The following is a 17,002-nucleotide window of genomic DNA, read 5'->3' as shown; positions in this document are numbered from 1 at the left end:
AACGTTGTGTTACGTTAGACAAGGTCTACCGTCTACCCTTGAGTTATGCATAACAGTGGTTATCTCAAATAATTGCGATTAGATGATTAAGTAATAATTGTGACAGGCCTACCCCCCCATGTAAACAGACAACATATGGTGTGCCAGGGAGTCAGGGACACCCATAAGAGAAAATCATTCCAGAGTTTTCCCAATTTTTCAAAAGTGTTTTGAAAATAGCCGTTCTACGAGCTTGTACATTGTATATGCCCACTTTGGGAACCACTGAGATACCAGTATATTGAGATACGGTAGTAAATTGTACCCAGTAGAGTGAGTTTAAATGATATCTCTCTGACAAAAAGAAAAAATACAACAGATACAAGTCCTCCAGGTTTGTGTTTTTTACATGTGGCAGAACAGAAACAGTTCAAAGTTATATTCCATAAAGAGACTAATCACTTTCATACTGTTCTCATAGTGGGGGGGGGGGGGGGGGAGAAAATAAATATTAGCAATTGTAAAAATAAAAATCAAATCAAATCATTTCAATACAAAATAAATAGCAAAGATTGCTGATCTACAAGCTCACAGCGGGTTGTGATGCAAGCATATTATATATTCATATCGACAAACAAAATTGATATGTAAGCTTGATCAGCTGTTTTTGCTACATGATAAAGGAAATCAGCAAGGTTTCGTAAAAGATAAAGAATATTTCCAACAAGTTTCAAGATGGTGAAAAGTAGTAAAAATAGCTCGAGACAATGTGTCCTGTTGTGGGCTTTTCACTTCGGCTATTCACCGCTCAACAATGTACTGTATATCAGCCTTTAGTTTAAGATTGTTTGTGGGGGTTGAAAAAAGATTGGTATCCTATAGGCTGAACTGGAGAGAGCTCACAGGAACACTTGTTAACACCACCACCACAATGGCACCACATTATCATAATTGATCATGTTCAGGGAATTAATATCATCACATCATGTACCGAGACTGTACGGAACAGGACACACTCGTCCCTCATATATACCGTATATTTTAAAAAGCCTAAAATCTAACTGTCGGGCTACAACCTTACATCCTGACCTACATGACACAGAGACGTGTGCACGTATACAAACAACACATGGAAATACTTTCATTACATTTGAAATCAAAATGGACACTAATAACATTACATTATAGAGTTAAGATTGTCCAAATGGCAGCTGTTAGCAGCACGGTTACAATCCCTTTATGTCACTGCTGTCGGGTGCAAACCTTGTGTATATATCCAAAACCCTTCCTTTTTTTATTATTTAAAAAGTAGTGAAAATAGCTCATCTACAAGCTCACAATCCGTCGTGATGCGATGTTGTTGTGAGCTTGCAGATCTGCTATTTCCACTACTTTTTGCGTGACACTTGTATGAGGAAGTAGGGCATGGATTAACGAAAAGATATGTACATAGTTGAAATGTAAAGATGCAAGGTTTCTGCCCTACAGCGACAACATAACGATAAGCCAGTTTTACCCCAATCACGTGAATAAACGATAACGACAAAATGGCCGGTATGTTGCATCAAAACTACACTATACTGTATGTACATGTGGTTAGGAATGTCCCGATCACGTGTTTGTGCTCCCGATCCAATTCCGATCATTTGATTTTGAGCATCTGCCAATACCAATTTTTCCCGATCCGATATTTATATTTTATAGAACACATATCATAATAGTACAATATCTCAAATCACAGACAATTTACAGTCTAATACCATGATATGGATATAATATTGATACTAGGGATGTCCCGATCATGTTTTTTGGCTCCCGATCCGATTCTGATCATTTGAAAATGACGTGATCGGCTCCGATCGGGACAAACAGTTCAGAAAAAAATATTTCCAGGTGACTCGATTGGACGAAATGAAGGTAGCGTAAGTGATCTTTTTCTTTGCTCTAGCGTGTTTGCTCAGTGACAGCAGGGTCTCCACTGTCTCTCTCCAGCTCTTAAATGAACAGATACAGTAATACATCTTCAGGTGGGATACCAATTAGTTTCCAATCAGCGGAGAGAGAGAACCCATTCATCAGTGTTCCATTTTCCTTTTCTCATCACTTCTTCCAATGTTTCACTGGTTTATCCTGTATTCTGTGTGAGTTTCCTCTCCTGATGTGATTAGACTGGTAACCCGACCCCGGAAACATATTTTTATATTCACTAAAGAGCTGGAGAAACTGAATAAACACTCTTACCTATAGCAATGGTTACTATCACAATACACTTAGAAACATTCAACACTTATATTTTAACAAAATATCGCTTGAACTACCTTTTAACAGATGCTGATAATGCATTTAGAAAAAGGCAATTTGAAAAAGGCGGACAGCAACAAAAAAAAGGACAATGACTGAAATCAAACATGTGCAATAGGATCATTGTCTAATGGAGGAGTGATGTGTTGATGGAGTGTCTATAATGCTTTTTGTCACATGATTCCATGATGTCACCGAGCGATCCTGACTTCTTCACCAGGGCGGGCGGGACTGCCAAGTCTTCGGAGTGTGTGATTGTGTCGTTGACTCGCGCGACGCAGAGCCAAATGCGCCGCATCACAGCAGGGGAGCCTTGTTACGGTGACATCACCGCTTTTTTTACTCATCACAGTCAGTGGTGGAAAGTATATTTACTTAAGTACTGTACTTAACCCATTTAGGCCTGACCTCGAAATTTGTGAAAACTTGTGAAATGGGACGTTCTGCATAATGAGTACTTTCTGCTTTTGGTACTTTTAAGTACATTTTTATACCAATTATTTTGTACTTTTACTGAAGTAAATTCAGAACGCCGGACTTTTACTTGTGACAAAGTATTTCCAGTACTTTTTTCCACCACTGATCACAGTTCCAGAGCGACTTACAAAAAAAGTGTCCTTCTCGTTGCGGAGACAATGTCACTTCAAATCGCTCTCTGAAGACGTGCCGTCATCGGTGGCTGCTTTTCTCATTGGTGCGGTGAGCCGGTGACATCATCATCGGGTCAGAGTGATGATGTCACTTCACATGTCCCAGTCGGTGGGCGGGGGGGTTGTTGTTGTGGTTAGTCTCCGTGGCGACGGACGGCGGTCAGAGTGATGTCAGGTCCTGGACCTCCACCAGCATGGCGTCCTGTTCCGTTCTCAACTGATCCCGGGTCTGTAGACGCCCCACCAGGTCTGTGCTGAGCTCTGTAACCAGCACGCACACGCACAATTCAATTAAATTCAAAGGGCTTTATTTTCACACACACACACACACACACACACAGTACGTTAGTTAGTTAGTTAGTTAGTTAGTTAGTTAGTTAGTTAGTTAGTTAGTTTCATTTATTGTCCACGTGTGGACATTTGTCTTCGGTCTCAACAGTAAAAAAAAAAACAGTTACAACAAGCAACAACACTTAACACAATTATTTTCTCATGGCAAAAAAGTGCAGGACAACAGTGGCAAATACATTGGAAAAACAACAAATCTAGCGAGACATGGTATAATTTAGTGCCTTAATGGCATTTGGTAAGAAGGATTTTTTTTAAAATGTTACGTCATGTACGTAGAGAGAAAGCGAATTCCATGCGGAACATGGACGACAAATGTCCTACAGTTATGCTTGTGGATGAAACATTGGCTAGCTCTGTGTCAAACGGCTCATGTGCCTACTATACCAAGTGCTGAACAAAATGGAATAAAAATAACCCGACGTCGCACAACTGACGTAGAATTGAAAACAATAATATTAAACTCTATCACCCCCTTATCTCATTTGCATTCATCAAAAGGTGTGTTGATTATTCATTCATAGCATCATAATGCTACTAGCTACAGTATGTCTTTCTCTTGTGGTTTTCGAAACCTTGTAGTTCGCTTAATTGCTTGTGCTTGCGTGAGTGTGTGCGTGCGTGCGCGTACCTTGTATAGCCTGGCTGAGAGAGCCACACAGAGCATTTAACTCCTTTATACTGAATGCCACCAAGTCTTGGCGCTCCAACGTCCTCCTCCTGGTCACCACCGGTGGCACCTGAGTGGACACAAGTGGACATTAATTGGTTAATGCATGTTTTGGAATAATAATGTAACCATATAGTAATTAATGATGTCAAATCACTGTAGAGAGTAAAAAAAGTACAATACCAAAGCACTTTAAAATTGTACCACTAGGTAGAGTACTTGAGTTAAATGTACTTTACTTTCAAAGTTTCACCCACTGGCTATTGGCTATAATCAGTGTTGTCAATGACAACTTGTCATTGCAAAGGTTTGTTTGTGTGTGACGTCACACCACAGCTGTCTTGGGCCTATAAAAAGGTCAGGGCAGCAGGTTCATTCATTAGTTTTCATCATTGAAGTCGGAGGCAGAAGTTTAAACGACACCAGGTGTACAGACGACGTACGTATAAGACGACAACATGCCGAAGAACAAAGGTAAAGGAGGCAAGAACCGCCGGCGCGGGAAGAACGAGAACGAGTGCGAGAAGCGGGAGCTGGTGTTCAAGGGCGACGAGCAGGAGTACGCCCAGGTGGTCAAGATGCTGGGCAACGGCTACCTGGAGGCGGCGTGCTTCGACGGGGTGAAGCGGCGCTGCCACATCCGGGGCAAGCTGCGCAAGAAGGTGTGGATCAACGCCACGGACATCATCCTGGTGGGCCTGCGCGACTACCAGGACGACAAGGCCGACGTCATCCTCAAGTACAACGCGGACGAGGCGCGGAGCCTGAAGACGTACGGCGAGCTGCCCGAGCACGCCCGCATCAACGAGTCCACGTCCACCTTCGGCCCCGGAGACGACGACGAGATCACGTTCGACGACGACGTGGCGGCGGGCGGAGACATGGACGAGGACAACGAGATCGATGATCTGATCGCGACTGATCACAGATAACTGTGAAACCTGAAGCGTTTTTGTCACGTCACTCACAACCATCCCCGTCACTCTGTCACGTCACCTAACTGGAATCCCCGTCGATCAACCCAGGCAAGCCCCCAGGTCATCCCAGGTCATCGTGTCATCACCCCAGGTGCCCAAGTCATCGTGTCATCATCATGTCATCAAGGACCATAATTATAATATAGCTCAAACCAGTGCTGGTTGTCTCATTAGATCCCGCTGCAGTGGCGTCCGGAATCCAAAAATCACACCCGTGTGAAGTGAGGGGCGCTGCCTCTTATCATCATGCATCATCTCATTCCAGCCAATCACAATTTGCGTCCTCACCTTCGTCTTCATTGTCTGTGTTCACGCTGGCCCTTCATTGTCAATGGCATTCAACGTGGAGACAGAAGTTGCACAAACACTCAAAGTTGTCCATTCATTGTCAAGGGCATTTAATGTGTGTGTTTACACAAATGTTCAAAGCTGTCCGTTCAGTGTCAATGGCATTCAAATGTTGTGTTTACACAAACCCTCAAAGCTGGACATAGGAGGGGCTAGCGCCTCTCAAAATTGGAATTAATCAGAGCACCAACACCAAAATGATATAAAAAGAAGGTGGGATATATTCCTCAGCCTAGTAGGAAAGTGCGTGAAAGATTGTACATCCGACGGAGCATTAGTTCCGACATACGGGAACAACGGTCGGCCATTTGCCATTCACTTTATGCACCCCTCTATTCTCAGATGGGTGGCCTGTCATCTCCCTTAGAGATAAGGGTGAGATGTTCAGTCTGGCTCCTTTCTTTGCTTGAAAGGAGCCAGTTTAGGTGGTTCGGGCAGACCAAGGACCAGATGGTGGACTACATTCTCCACACAGGCCTGGGAACGCCTCGGGAGAAAGAAGGCTGGAAATCTCTGCTGGAACTGTCACCCCCCGCGACCCGACTCCGGATAAGCGGTTGAAGAAGAATGGATGGAATAAACAATTTGGTGAAAATAGCTGATTGTCTATTTTCGAGGAAGAGATTTGGCGTAGACGGAAAAGCTGTTTAATGGTCAAGTAAAAGTGTCATGATCGTGACCACCTAAGTGGTGTCACGGGTTCACTGGGGCCGGCTGAAGTGCTTAACAGAGAGAGGTATTAGTAGCAACGGGGGACAGATCAGATTAGACCAACAGAACAGCAAGAACATGGTTCTTTCTAACCAAGACGAAATGTATGTGAACCTGCCGTCCTCCAAACAGGAAGTACCCATGACTCACTGCTCTGTGTGGCGGACGGAGGCACCAGCCTGGTCCCGGTCGACTGTAACTGCATTATGTCTGAAACAACCTGTGGTTTTTATGCATTCAATTCAATGAACGTCGCATCAAAACAAATCCATCGCGCCCTGTGTGTGCCAGTCTGGTGGAAGAAGTACTAGGATGTTTTACTTAATTAAAAGTAGCAATGCCGGCAAATGGAAATTACTCGAGTAAAAGGCCTACGTTTAAAGCTTTACTTGATGACTAAAAGGTAATTGAGTGGCCTACAAATACCAAATGTAAAAGTAATCTCAAAAACAGATATTATTCTTTTAGGACATCAGGCACGTACATATGCACACACGCACACGCGCGTGCACACACACACATACACACACACTAGCATTATTAGCTTTCCCTTTGTTGTCAGGACAGATAACACTCCCCTTACCCCACACTCTCCTTTTTTCTTTCTCTAAGAACAACAAAAAAATCACCCCCTCTCTCTCGCTCTCTCTCTCTATCTCTCATTAGCAGGCAACAGTGCAGCACCATCTCTCTCTCTGTTTCTGGCACAACAGCGCCCCTACTGGTACTAATAGCCATACTGGTGCTCATAGTCACATAGGTGGGTTAACGTATAGGCGAACACATAGGTGGGTGGGTGAACACGGACATTGCTGTTCACTCAACAAAAAAAAACGATGACCAAATTTCACCCAGTTTTACACCTTCAAACCTGTCTGTCTGTCTGTCTGTCTGTCTGTAGTTCTTCCATTCCTGGCAGTCTCACCTGCTGCTTGTGGTTAATGTGAGAACAGTCTCACCTGCTGCTTGTGGTCGGTCCTCTGTCTGTCTGTCTGTCGTTAATGTGCAGCAGTCTCACCTGCTGCTTGTGGTCGGTCCTCAGTCTGTCTCGTAGGGACCTCAGGGCGTTCTTGAAGCTCCGTGACGGTTTGGTTCTCTCTGCTACGGCGGGGGCGGTCTGTGGCGGATGGGGAACCTGCACCGTGCCTCTCTTCACTGCCTTCTGTGGAGAAACAGTGTGGAGAGACGGAGTCATTCCAGGGGAACAGGTTGGACATGTTGCCTCCTTACTGTTAATTCTAATTAAACATGGCTGTGGTACTACTTCATGCTTTGTACACATTGTATGTACACGTATGAACGACCAACAGAATATTATTATTATTAACAGTTATTGATCCCTGTGGTAGGCTGGAAAACCAACCTTTTAAGTCGGTAGACTACACACATTACCAGTAGAATCAGTGGTAACCAGTGGATCACATAAGAAACCCATAAAGGCCTTATACATAATATGGTTCCCACCTAAAGTAATAAACAAATAGTAAGTTAGACAAAGTAATCAAACGTAATTATGTATGACAAACAACAAATACACTTTGAGGTGTGCAGTTGAATGTGTGGGTGCGCGAGTCTGTGCGTGAGTGTACGACTGTACGTAAGTGTATGCTTGTATGTGCAGTTCTTTAGTTAGACTAGTCATTGGTCCGACAAACGACAACCCACCTCAAACCCTAACCTAACCATAACCGCTTAGCCCGGGAGCAGGCGCTAGTCCGACATGCGTTTGCATGTCGGACTATGGCTATGAGTATAAGGCTGAAGGTGGATGGAGATTGTCAGATTGATTATAATCATGAACTTGAGAGTTGGTCTTAAAATATTCTTTGAAAGGTGCAGGAGGCATATTTGAAAGCTAAGTGCATTTAGATTTATTTTGGGTCCTAACACCGTTTAGATTTTACTAATCAAACTAATAAAGTTACTTTATGTGCAATATTTAGTGTGATAATTCTATGATCACAGATCAGATATGAAAATGTTTATTTTGTGGACCCAGAGTTGTTGTCTCACTCTCGCACGTCTTCATCTTGTGCGACGAAGCAGGGCATTCTGCCCGACAACAGGGATGATATAATATGTTTTATAGTGATAACAAGTGGCCTCATGCTGTTAATCATACTCACCTGATCCCTGTTCATATTACATCACCAGCACACCTATCATTAGTGCTGGAAGAAGTACTTCTACCACGTGTGTGTGTGTGTGTGTGTGCATGTGTGCGTGTGCGTGCATGCGCGAGCGAGTAACCTTTTTGTTGTCGTCCTCGTCCTCCTCACTCTCACTGATGAAGCACAGCTGTGTGTGTGTGCGTGTGCGTGCGTGTGCGTGCGTGCCCGAGCGAGTAACCTTTTTGTTGTCGTCTTCGTCCTCCTCGTCTTCCTCACTCTCGCTGTTGTTGATGAAGCACAGCTGCAGGTTCATGTGAGTCCCCAGCCTGAACACAGCAAACACGTGCACGTTAGTTACACACACACACCACTACGCGGAACAAGTCAATACCGTGGTGGCCGTGAGGGGGCAGAGAGCACGGTCGTGTAATCGTGATCATCTGACAGCTGGAAGGCCGGGGCGAGGGAATCTAACAAGCCATCTTGTATTTGATGTACAGCAGGTGTGCCCAAAATGTAGATCGCAATCTACCAGTAGATCACAAAGGCTGTGCAGGTAGATCACATGACCTCTAAAGAATATTTAATTTAAATGTAAAAAAAAATATGTTGACATCTGCCACTTGAATTAAGGTGACTTGATTGATTGACATCAAAAGGGCCTGTCAGCTCAAACCCACAATGCAAGTATTTAGTTTGCTAGAGTGTTGCTGTCTGTAGTATAGCATTACAAATTAAATACAAAAAAATCCTACCTATTCCATTTCTCCCCCTCAATTTCCCATTCAAAGTTCATTTGTCTAATAATTATGCAACGCCAGCTCCGCTATTCCAAAGCCCACTCGGGTACATATTTAAACAATTTTCAGCAATGGCATAATATTGTTTTTCGGTGGGTAGATCTTGTCCAGCTGGTCATTTTGAAAGTGGCTGTACAGTCAAAGAAGAGTGGGCACCCCTGATGTACAGTATATACTTTAATTCCCCATAGGTTTAGAGTGGCATTCCGACGCACCTGTGGCTTTCGCGTGCGGTTATAGGGTTGTGGCGGGTCAGTAATGCGGCGAGACGGAATGGCGATGCGTCGGAATAGCGGGATTCGGAATGCCGGTCGGTGTGCAACCGGTTTGGGGGAGTGTGAATCACATTGAGTGACAGAATTGTCTGGTGTCTCTATACTTAAGTATTCAATTGTGTTTTTGACGGCCCATCGCGGTCCTGTCACTTGTCGCGTTAGAAGTAATCATACTTCACGTTGTTGTCGATCCCCTCAGGAGTGTTTTGGCTATATCTAGCTACTTCCAAAATGGCGCGGAGCAACCTTGAAATAGGCTCTGAAGCTGCAAATCTCTGGGTGCCCTGATGTAATGGTTCCAAATATCCCGTGGGCGTTCGGGGTGTTAATTAAGTAAATGCACTTAGTTACTTAATTTCCAGCACTACACTGACACACACTGACCGTGAAGTGAGCGCCATGACCCTGCTGTTACTGACTGTGACGTGAGCGCCATGACCCTGACCCATGACCCTGCTGTTACACACTGACCGTGATGTGAGCGCGCTGACCCTGCTGTTACACACTGACCGTGACGTGAGCGCGCTGACCCTGCTGTTACAGTCGTCTTCAGGGTCCTCCCAGCACGTGGCCGTGACGTCCCTCTGGCTCCGTCCTCGGTCTCTGTCGTCCATCCAACTGACCGGCGTCCTGCCTCGCTCTAGACAGCTGCCTCGCTCTAGACTGCTGTTGCTGTGCTGCTGTATATACGGACAAACAACCACAACATAGATAGATAGGTTTTAGTGTTGTTTCAAAAAAGATTAAAAAAAATAAAAACCTCAGTGGTCTGTTGTGCTGTTTTTGCTGATCTACAAGCTCAAAACATGTCACACAATTAATATTTGAGCTGGGGACCACGCACCGTGACAAGCACGTGGAATGTAGGGCTTGAGGTATTCAATTTAGTTTGACTCGCTATTGTGAAAACACCTCGCGATGGGAGGCGTTGTGAGCTTTTAGAATAGAGATCGTCTGATTTAATCATTTTTTCCTCTTTCTTATATTATTTGACAACTTGGCCAATGTTTGACAATAGTTTGTTGATTACTTTTGATGCAGTAATGGCCTCTTTCTTTCTTTCTTGTTGTTGAGGTATTAAAAAGTCTTAATAAAAGTCCTTAAATTGTCACTTGGGAACCCCCTCAAAATTATGTGGGGCCCCCCCACATGATTTTCACCATCAAAAAGGTGAAAAGGTCTAGGAGCCCCTACAGTAAATGACCTGATAGAGGAGATACAAACCCTACCGTAAATTACCTGACATAGGAGACCACATAAACCCTACCATAACAGACCTGCAACTCTCTGAAACCACCAAATAAACTGCATTGACCAGCCTGTAGAAACCAGTATGCCACAAACACAAAGCCTATAGATTCTATTTGCATTAGTTTCTATAGTATAGAAACTAATGCAAATCATCAGCATTGAAATGCAATCAAATCGACCAAAAAGGGGCACCCATTGTCATTTTAATTAACCCCCACCCATCCACTTACATCATGACAAACCTGAAACTCTACCAAAGTGTCATTGCACTCTAACTTCAGTAGAAGTTGCCCCCCCCCCCCCCTCCCCCTTAGTAGATCAATCCACCAGCTGCTCTAAAAAACCTCCCACAGTTGTCATTAAAGGCTGTGTTTAACTTCAGTGACAGGATGATTACAGCCACGTGTAGGTAGATGAATGTCCATACCTCTGGCTGTACATGCCATGCAGCTATGCGTCTATCACCATTACCATCAACTGCTGCATGTGTGAGTGCTGAGCGCTAAACTAGCCCATTTTGACCTGAGATCAGATTCTGGTCTCTGAGGTTGTTGAGCTGCTATTTTCACTATAGTTTGGGTCCCCGGGCAAACGTCTAACTTCTCTTTTGGGTCTTGAGCTAAAACGTTTAGGAATCACTCACTGTACTAGACTCTGTAAACTAATTTATCAGATGACACAGTGACATCAGTGTGTCATCCTTGGTCTCCTAATCTCTCAGATATTGACCTGCTGCCTACTGTATACCGTAAGATGCATTGTTATGAGAACAGCTTGTGACTGAGACATAACATTCCTCTATCCCTATCTCTGTTGAACCATGGTTATACAAATAGTATATTTGTTAAACAAATGTTAACATAGAAATACCATAAATAGCACATCTACAGCAGTGTTGTGGTGTACTGGAATAAAGTACCAAGTACTCCACTACTTTAAGGTTTTTGCACACTGGTGCGTTTTTTCGGGCCGAATATTGGAGCGACTTTCGGAGGACGTAAAACATCAAACTCACTTTATGTAAATCATGAATATTTCGTCTGTATAAAGTTTTTACGGACAGGGGTCTAATTTATCAGTTATGGGGTGTTGGTGGCAGGCTGACAGCTACTGATATATGCCTACTACTTTCAGAACCGCAAAACGCAGCGGGAAAAAAACGCACTATTGTGCAACCACCTTAACTCCAGTACAAATGTGACAGAGCCGCTTTCACCTGTTGCGTCAAATTTGACCTGTTGACCAGGATACTTTGACTTAAGGTCTGGGGTTGAACACTTTGTCCACCACTGTTTACCGGTCACGACCCCAGCCTGTTCCTGATTTTATTGAGTTCACCTGTGTCTAGTTTGACCTTCTTGTCTCTATTTATACCCTCAGTGCTCCCTTTGCGTCTGTCACATATAACAACATACCCAAAATAAAAGACACCACGTTGAAACTGGTTCTCCACCACGCCACGCCGAACCGAACCGTGCCACGCTCAAAACCTTAATGGAAAGGCCAATCTCGGTGGGGCGCAATACGGTACTCATATCCCGACTCAAGGATAGCCAATCACACACACAGAGAAGATTGACATGGCCGGACACTCTCTGACAGGATCCTATAAATATTTGACTCCGGACTGGATCAGTTTGACCCCACCACACACTGAGAGGTCAGCAGTGTGTGACCTCACTGCGTAGTGCGTACATGTGGCCCAGCCACCCTGTCGTCCCCACGCTGTCAAACAGCTCAGAACAATGAATGAACACACTGCAGTTTATCCATGTGCAAATTAATTAAGCTTCTCAACAGAAAATACATTTTCAGGACAGGGATACCAATTTCATCCATTCAGGAGAGAGAAATGATTAAGCAAATAAAGTAGCAGAATTGGAACTGGGAAACTGAAAGATTGATTCAATTTATTTGATTGCTATAAGTAATGAGATTTAGAGAAAGTTACTGAACACACAAAAAACACGTCACGCACACACTACCCTGGCCTTGATCATGTTAATCTCTCACGTCTCCTATTCAAACCACATCAGAAAGAGAGAGAGAGAGGGGGGGACAACATTCTTTAACCCATTCTGAACGGGAACCCATTTTTGTGTTAGCATCATGTTAATGCTTTAGCTATTGAAAAATAGCAGATCTACAAGCTCATAGCGCGCCACCGAGTGGCGCGCTACGAGCTTGTAGGTCTGCTATTTTTGAAAAATCGAAGAACGACTGACATTTTTTAGAATCTGATCTCAGGTCAGAATGGGTTAATCAGACCATAGTGTGTGTCCAGTGGAAACCTCGTATGAATCTGATCTCAGGTCAGAATGGGTTAATATACTTTCAGACACCGTGGCGTGACCCCATGCACTGACCTTGGCGTTCTTCTTCTTCTCCTCCTCCTGCTTCTCCAGTTCGGCGATGCGCAGGCTGAGCGCCTCCCAGTGCATTATGGGTAGGCCCAGCTCGTCCACGTCCGCGTCCTGCTGGCCCTCCTGCCACAGCTGAGCGGCGCCCTCGGGGTCCTCCTCCTCCTCCTCCTCGTCCTCCTGGTCCTCCTCGTACTCCTCCTCCGCCTCGTCGCTCTCCTTCTCCTCGCCCTGCTCCCTCTCTCGCTCCTTCTCTCCCTCCATCTTCCCTCGCTCCTTCTCTCCCTCCATCCCTCGCTCCTTCTCTACCTCCATCCTCCTCCTCCTGTGTCCGCTTCAGAGGAGATACAGCTGGAGTACGGTGGAGATTAGATTGATTATTAATTTATTGTCAACCTTTTTTGTTCATTTCAAGGATCGACCGGCGTCCACTTGGATAATGGGTATGCATTCGATCAGTGGTTCACTGGTTCGAGAGCGAAAAGAGAAGCGCAGGGCCCCCCGTTATGCGTCCAAACTAATGAAAATAGCAGATCTACACCTCCTATACCATGTCGCGATACATTTATTTTCTAATTTATGGAATTACTTACTTAGATGTTTTATTTAATGTTTTTTCTTTCTTTTTCTAAATCATTGAATTTGTTTCAAATTGATGAACAGATTTTAAATAATAACTCAAAACTAAATAGGAAACTATAAAATATTCTATAAATAAAGGGATATGTATTTACTTATGACAAATGCACGACCCACAAATGGGTCCTGAGTCCTGACCCACTGTTTGAGAAACATGCATTAGATTACACCATTGGACACACATTTGATTTCTATAAGCTCAATATCAAGACTGTGACATGGCTGTCCTTGTTCGTTTTACTAATAAGGAACATGTGATTATCCTTGTTTTCCTTGCTCTTATTATATCTTATCTCTGTTCTTCTTCCCTGAACACACCAGTTCAGTACAGCATGGGCTCTATCTGACATGTTTACTGCATGTGCCATGTGTCAATTACTGATGGTGTTGCGTTGTGGGATTAATGAAGGTTTTATCTTAGCTTAATACTATAAATGATGGGTCTGGACCGTCTGGGTCAAACTGAATTTGACCCACTTATCAACAGCTGTAAACAGTGACTATACAAAGCTGATCCTGAGCCCTGAATGAGGACAACGAAAAACTAAAAAATGTGTCCGCAGCATCCCTGAGTATAGCTGTTATGTAGGGCAGGCTACATGGAATAGAGTCTATTCCACTTGTAGACCTGTGGTCTATCTATTCAATATACCAGTGCATGGTATTCAACCTTTTTCATATCAAGAACCATTATTTATTGGACCACAATTTGATGAGATTTAGCCTCTCAGACCCAAGACTTATAATATTTGGTTATTGTTGGATAAGATTGTGTCCACAATTCCATGCTGTATTGATGTTGGTACCATATAGAGATAACAGGCGATAACGTTGATCAAAATAACATTCTCTAATTGTGTAGATTGTATACTTCTTGCAGATTAAGTAGCCTAATTAGATTAAGTACCACTGTACTATTTGCAAACAAAAATAAAGTATTCAATCAATCAAATCAATCAAAACCCCACTTTGAGAACCACTGGAATAGACTGATGTAATTACTAACATTATTAAAGTGACAAACACATTAATGCATTAGTAATTACAACATTTACTACAATATTGAAGTGATGCACACTAATGCATTACACACACAAACGCCAAGGATGAGTAGGCTATTTACCTTTTTTTGATTGCAATACTTTTGTACCTTTAGTCAGGTCAATAATCGGCTATTTACTTAAGTAAAAAACTATAGGCCTCGTTATTCCACAGCTGTTAAGTGTACACGTAGAGTCAGATAAACAATGAAATAATTGATTAGTTCTACTAGTTTGATTTGATGATGAAAGTTCCTGCAATGGCTGCCATACAGACGCTGTTATGCCTTGAAATTGTGTTTGTAAATGCATGAAGTACTTCTTAACATAACAGCATGAAGACAGACGGCATTATTGAGTCGACTGCATTATATATAGCTTAGTAGTGGACCGTCAATATTTAGGATTACATTTGTACATTATAATCATTATTGTAAAACTTAGAGAAGGGGCGAAATTGGGGCGAACTTGCTCTCAGTTCTCTGTCTGTAAGTTTAAACGTGCCTTACTTACAAGGACGCTTCGAGGCAAAATTCATCGTGCAACGTAGACACCATGAAGTGGCCCGTGATTTCACTAAATAAACAAATGTATACAGGCCGGGTACAGTTTGAAACAAAAGTCACATAATTTCCTTGCAGACTTGGTTTATATAACGGCTTTGCCTTTGAAAATAAGTTAGCCTACATCGATTCCTTGAACGCAGCCTGCAAGGCGATCATGACGCAACTTATAGACAAGTATTAAACTGTTATTCTTAGTAATTACTAATTAACTTACCAGATCTCCCAGTGTATAAATCTCAGCGACGGGGAGTATTTCTCCACATTACTTTCACTCTTATTGTGTCCTTATATTCGCCCTTGACTCCTTAGAATATTTCTCCTTCCTCCTCTTCTTGTAGTGTTTTGTCCTGCTCGGTATCTAGCCTATATGCACACACCCCGCTGCTTTTTCACACTAAACTTTTTTGTAAACTTCTCAAACAAAACACAGTTTAAATGTTTAACCGCGCCGATCATCTAAAGCCGCTGATAACGTAGCCTGGTGTCGGTGTGATGTCGTGGTGGGTTTGTTGTTGAGGTCAGAAATGTATTAAAATCCATTCGTTCTAGACTAGAGAAGAGACTGGGAACAAAAGAGCCAAGCTCTTGAGGAATGTAACACTCACTGAGAGTGAGACGAGGGGGCAAGGGGAGGAGACGAGGGGGGCAGAGGAGGGAATTAAGTAGGTAAAAGAACTTGAGTGAAAGAAGGAGGTGTCCTGTTTCACTGGATCAATACTACTAGCACCGAATCGATACGTTTTATCAGTCCCTATGCTCATTCTGTAGAGCTAAAATGAGCGTAGGGAGGGACTGATCAATCAGGGAACGTATTGGGGGCGGCTAGGTCAGTGTGTGTGTGTGTGTGTGTGTGTGTGTGTGTGTGTGTGTGTGTGTCATATTTAAGTGTAGGGTGTGTCTGCACTGCATGATGGTTTTTGCAGTTATGATGAACTTATGATGGAAAGTATGACAGTAATAATCAGTCATGGAAAGTAACCAAGTATAGGCCTACTCAAGTACTGAGTTAACAAGTTGAGGTAGGCCTGGCCTACTTGTCTTTACTTGAGTGTTTCCATTGTCTGATACTTTATACTTCCACTCCACTATATCTTCTCTTCCATTGCAAGTTGCTATGCTCTGTCCTCTCCCACCATCCCCACCTTAGAGCATATGAGCAGGGGTTATACGTGAGTTCTACCCAGAGCCATCCCACCTTATAGCATATGAGCAGGGGTTTGATTGATTGATCATTGATTGATTGATTGAAAAATGTATTAACAGTTTGTAGAACTGTAGGCCCAGTTCAAGGAAAGTACAGGCCAATACAAAATTGGCTAAGAGGACCCTAGTGGACACTTTTTTAGTGGTGCTAGCCAATATACACAGCTATGTGTGTCCCTATAGGTGTCCCTGTGTCCGAGCACGAACAGCTAAAACACCTTGCCGATGGCACTGTTGAGCAGCGTCACACACACACACAGGCCAGGGAGGAGGGACAGTACAGTACAGTACAGTACAGTACAGTCAGGGTTGGCCGTATTGGCTGCTGTTGTGTTGGGTTTGTATGAGAACGCAAGTGAGAAGTGGAACGCAAGTGAGAAGTGGAACGCTGTCGCAAGTCTGCAAGAGGAACAGACAGAGCGAGCTTGTTGTACCTGGCAGTTATGACTGAGTCATTCTTGTTTAACGGCTGTTGTTAGGAGCGAAAATTAATTTAACCCCTTGTTTGGTTTGTGGAACTCCCTCTGGTGTTGTGATCATAGACTTTGTTCACATTAAGGAAGTATTTTGACAGGTAGGCCTAATAATAATCTATATTGTCCCGAAGGATATTCATCTTCACAGGTCTGTTCAACACCAACAACAAAAACAACACATAGTACAGAAAAACATTACACCAAGACAATACAAAAACATGAGTTCCCCACTGTGTACAGCACCATCCTATATCGGCGGGGCAGTTTGTTTAATACCGCGATGGCTGAGGAGACAAA

The 17,002-nt window shown here is 43.4% G+C and overlaps 2 protein-coding genes across 4 annotated transcripts; one reads left to right on the top strand and one right to left on the bottom strand.

The window, feature by feature from the left end:
* Positions 1-368: 368 nt before the first annotated feature.
* LOC308334984 (schwannomin-interacting protein 1) lies at positions 369-15,619 on the bottom strand. 3 transcript variants are annotated; one of them, XM_080791898.1, is made up of 7 exons: positions 15,241-15,619; positions 12,788-13,132; positions 9,681-9,850; positions 8,235-8,421; positions 7,003-7,146; positions 3,910-4,018; positions 369-3,191 (listed from the first exon to the last, which is right to left on the bottom strand). In XM_080791898.1, exons 2-7 carry the CDS (start codon positions 13,094-13,096, stop codon positions 3,091-3,093), a joined length of 1,020 nt encoding a protein of 339 aa, XP_080648024.1. In that variant the 5' UTR covers positions 13,097-13,132; positions 15,241-15,619; the 3' UTR covers positions 369-3,090. The 3 variants fall into 3 exon arrangements, with proteins under 3 accessions (XP_080648024.1, XP_080648025.1, XP_080648026.1); XM_080791899.1 differs by having other exon boundaries at positions 8,334-8,421; XM_080791900.1 differs by having other exon boundaries at positions 7,003-7,143; positions 8,334-8,421.
* LOC308335830 (eukaryotic translation initiation factor 1A, Y-chromosomal-like) lies at positions 4,407-4,880 on the top strand (the record flags this gene model as incomplete). The annotated part of the gene is made up of 1 exon (XM_080793048.1): positions 4,407-4,880. One exon carries the CDS (start codon positions 4,407-4,409, stop codon positions 4,878-4,880), a length of 474 nt encoding a protein of 157 aa, XP_080649174.1.
* Positions 15,620-17,002: the final 1,383 nt, after the last annotated feature.

Source organism: Protomyctophum bolini (genome assembly GCF_963924005.1).
Source record: "Protomyctophum bolini genome assembly, chromosome: 20".
Lineage (NCBI taxonomy): Eukaryota > Metazoa > Chordata > Actinopteri > Myctophiformes > Myctophidae > Protomyctophum > Protomyctophum bolini.
The sequence above is the reverse complement of the archived record's forward strand: the minus strand, read 5'-3'. Positions and strand labels throughout refer to the sequence as shown.

Coding starts and splice junctions, on each gene's coding strand:
- LOC308334984 (XM_080791898.1), bottom strand. CDS start 13,096: ATGGAGGTAGAGAAGGAGCGAGGGATGGAGGGAGAGAAGGAGCGAGGG. Junction 4,019..7,002: donor GGACCGACCACAAGCAGCAG/GTGAGACTGCTG, acceptor GTGTCCACTCAG/GTGCCACCGGTGGTGACCAG. Junction 3,192..3,909: donor TCTCAGCCAGGCTATACAAG/GTACGCGCACGC, acceptor TGCTGGTTACAG/AGCTCAGCACAGACCTGGTG.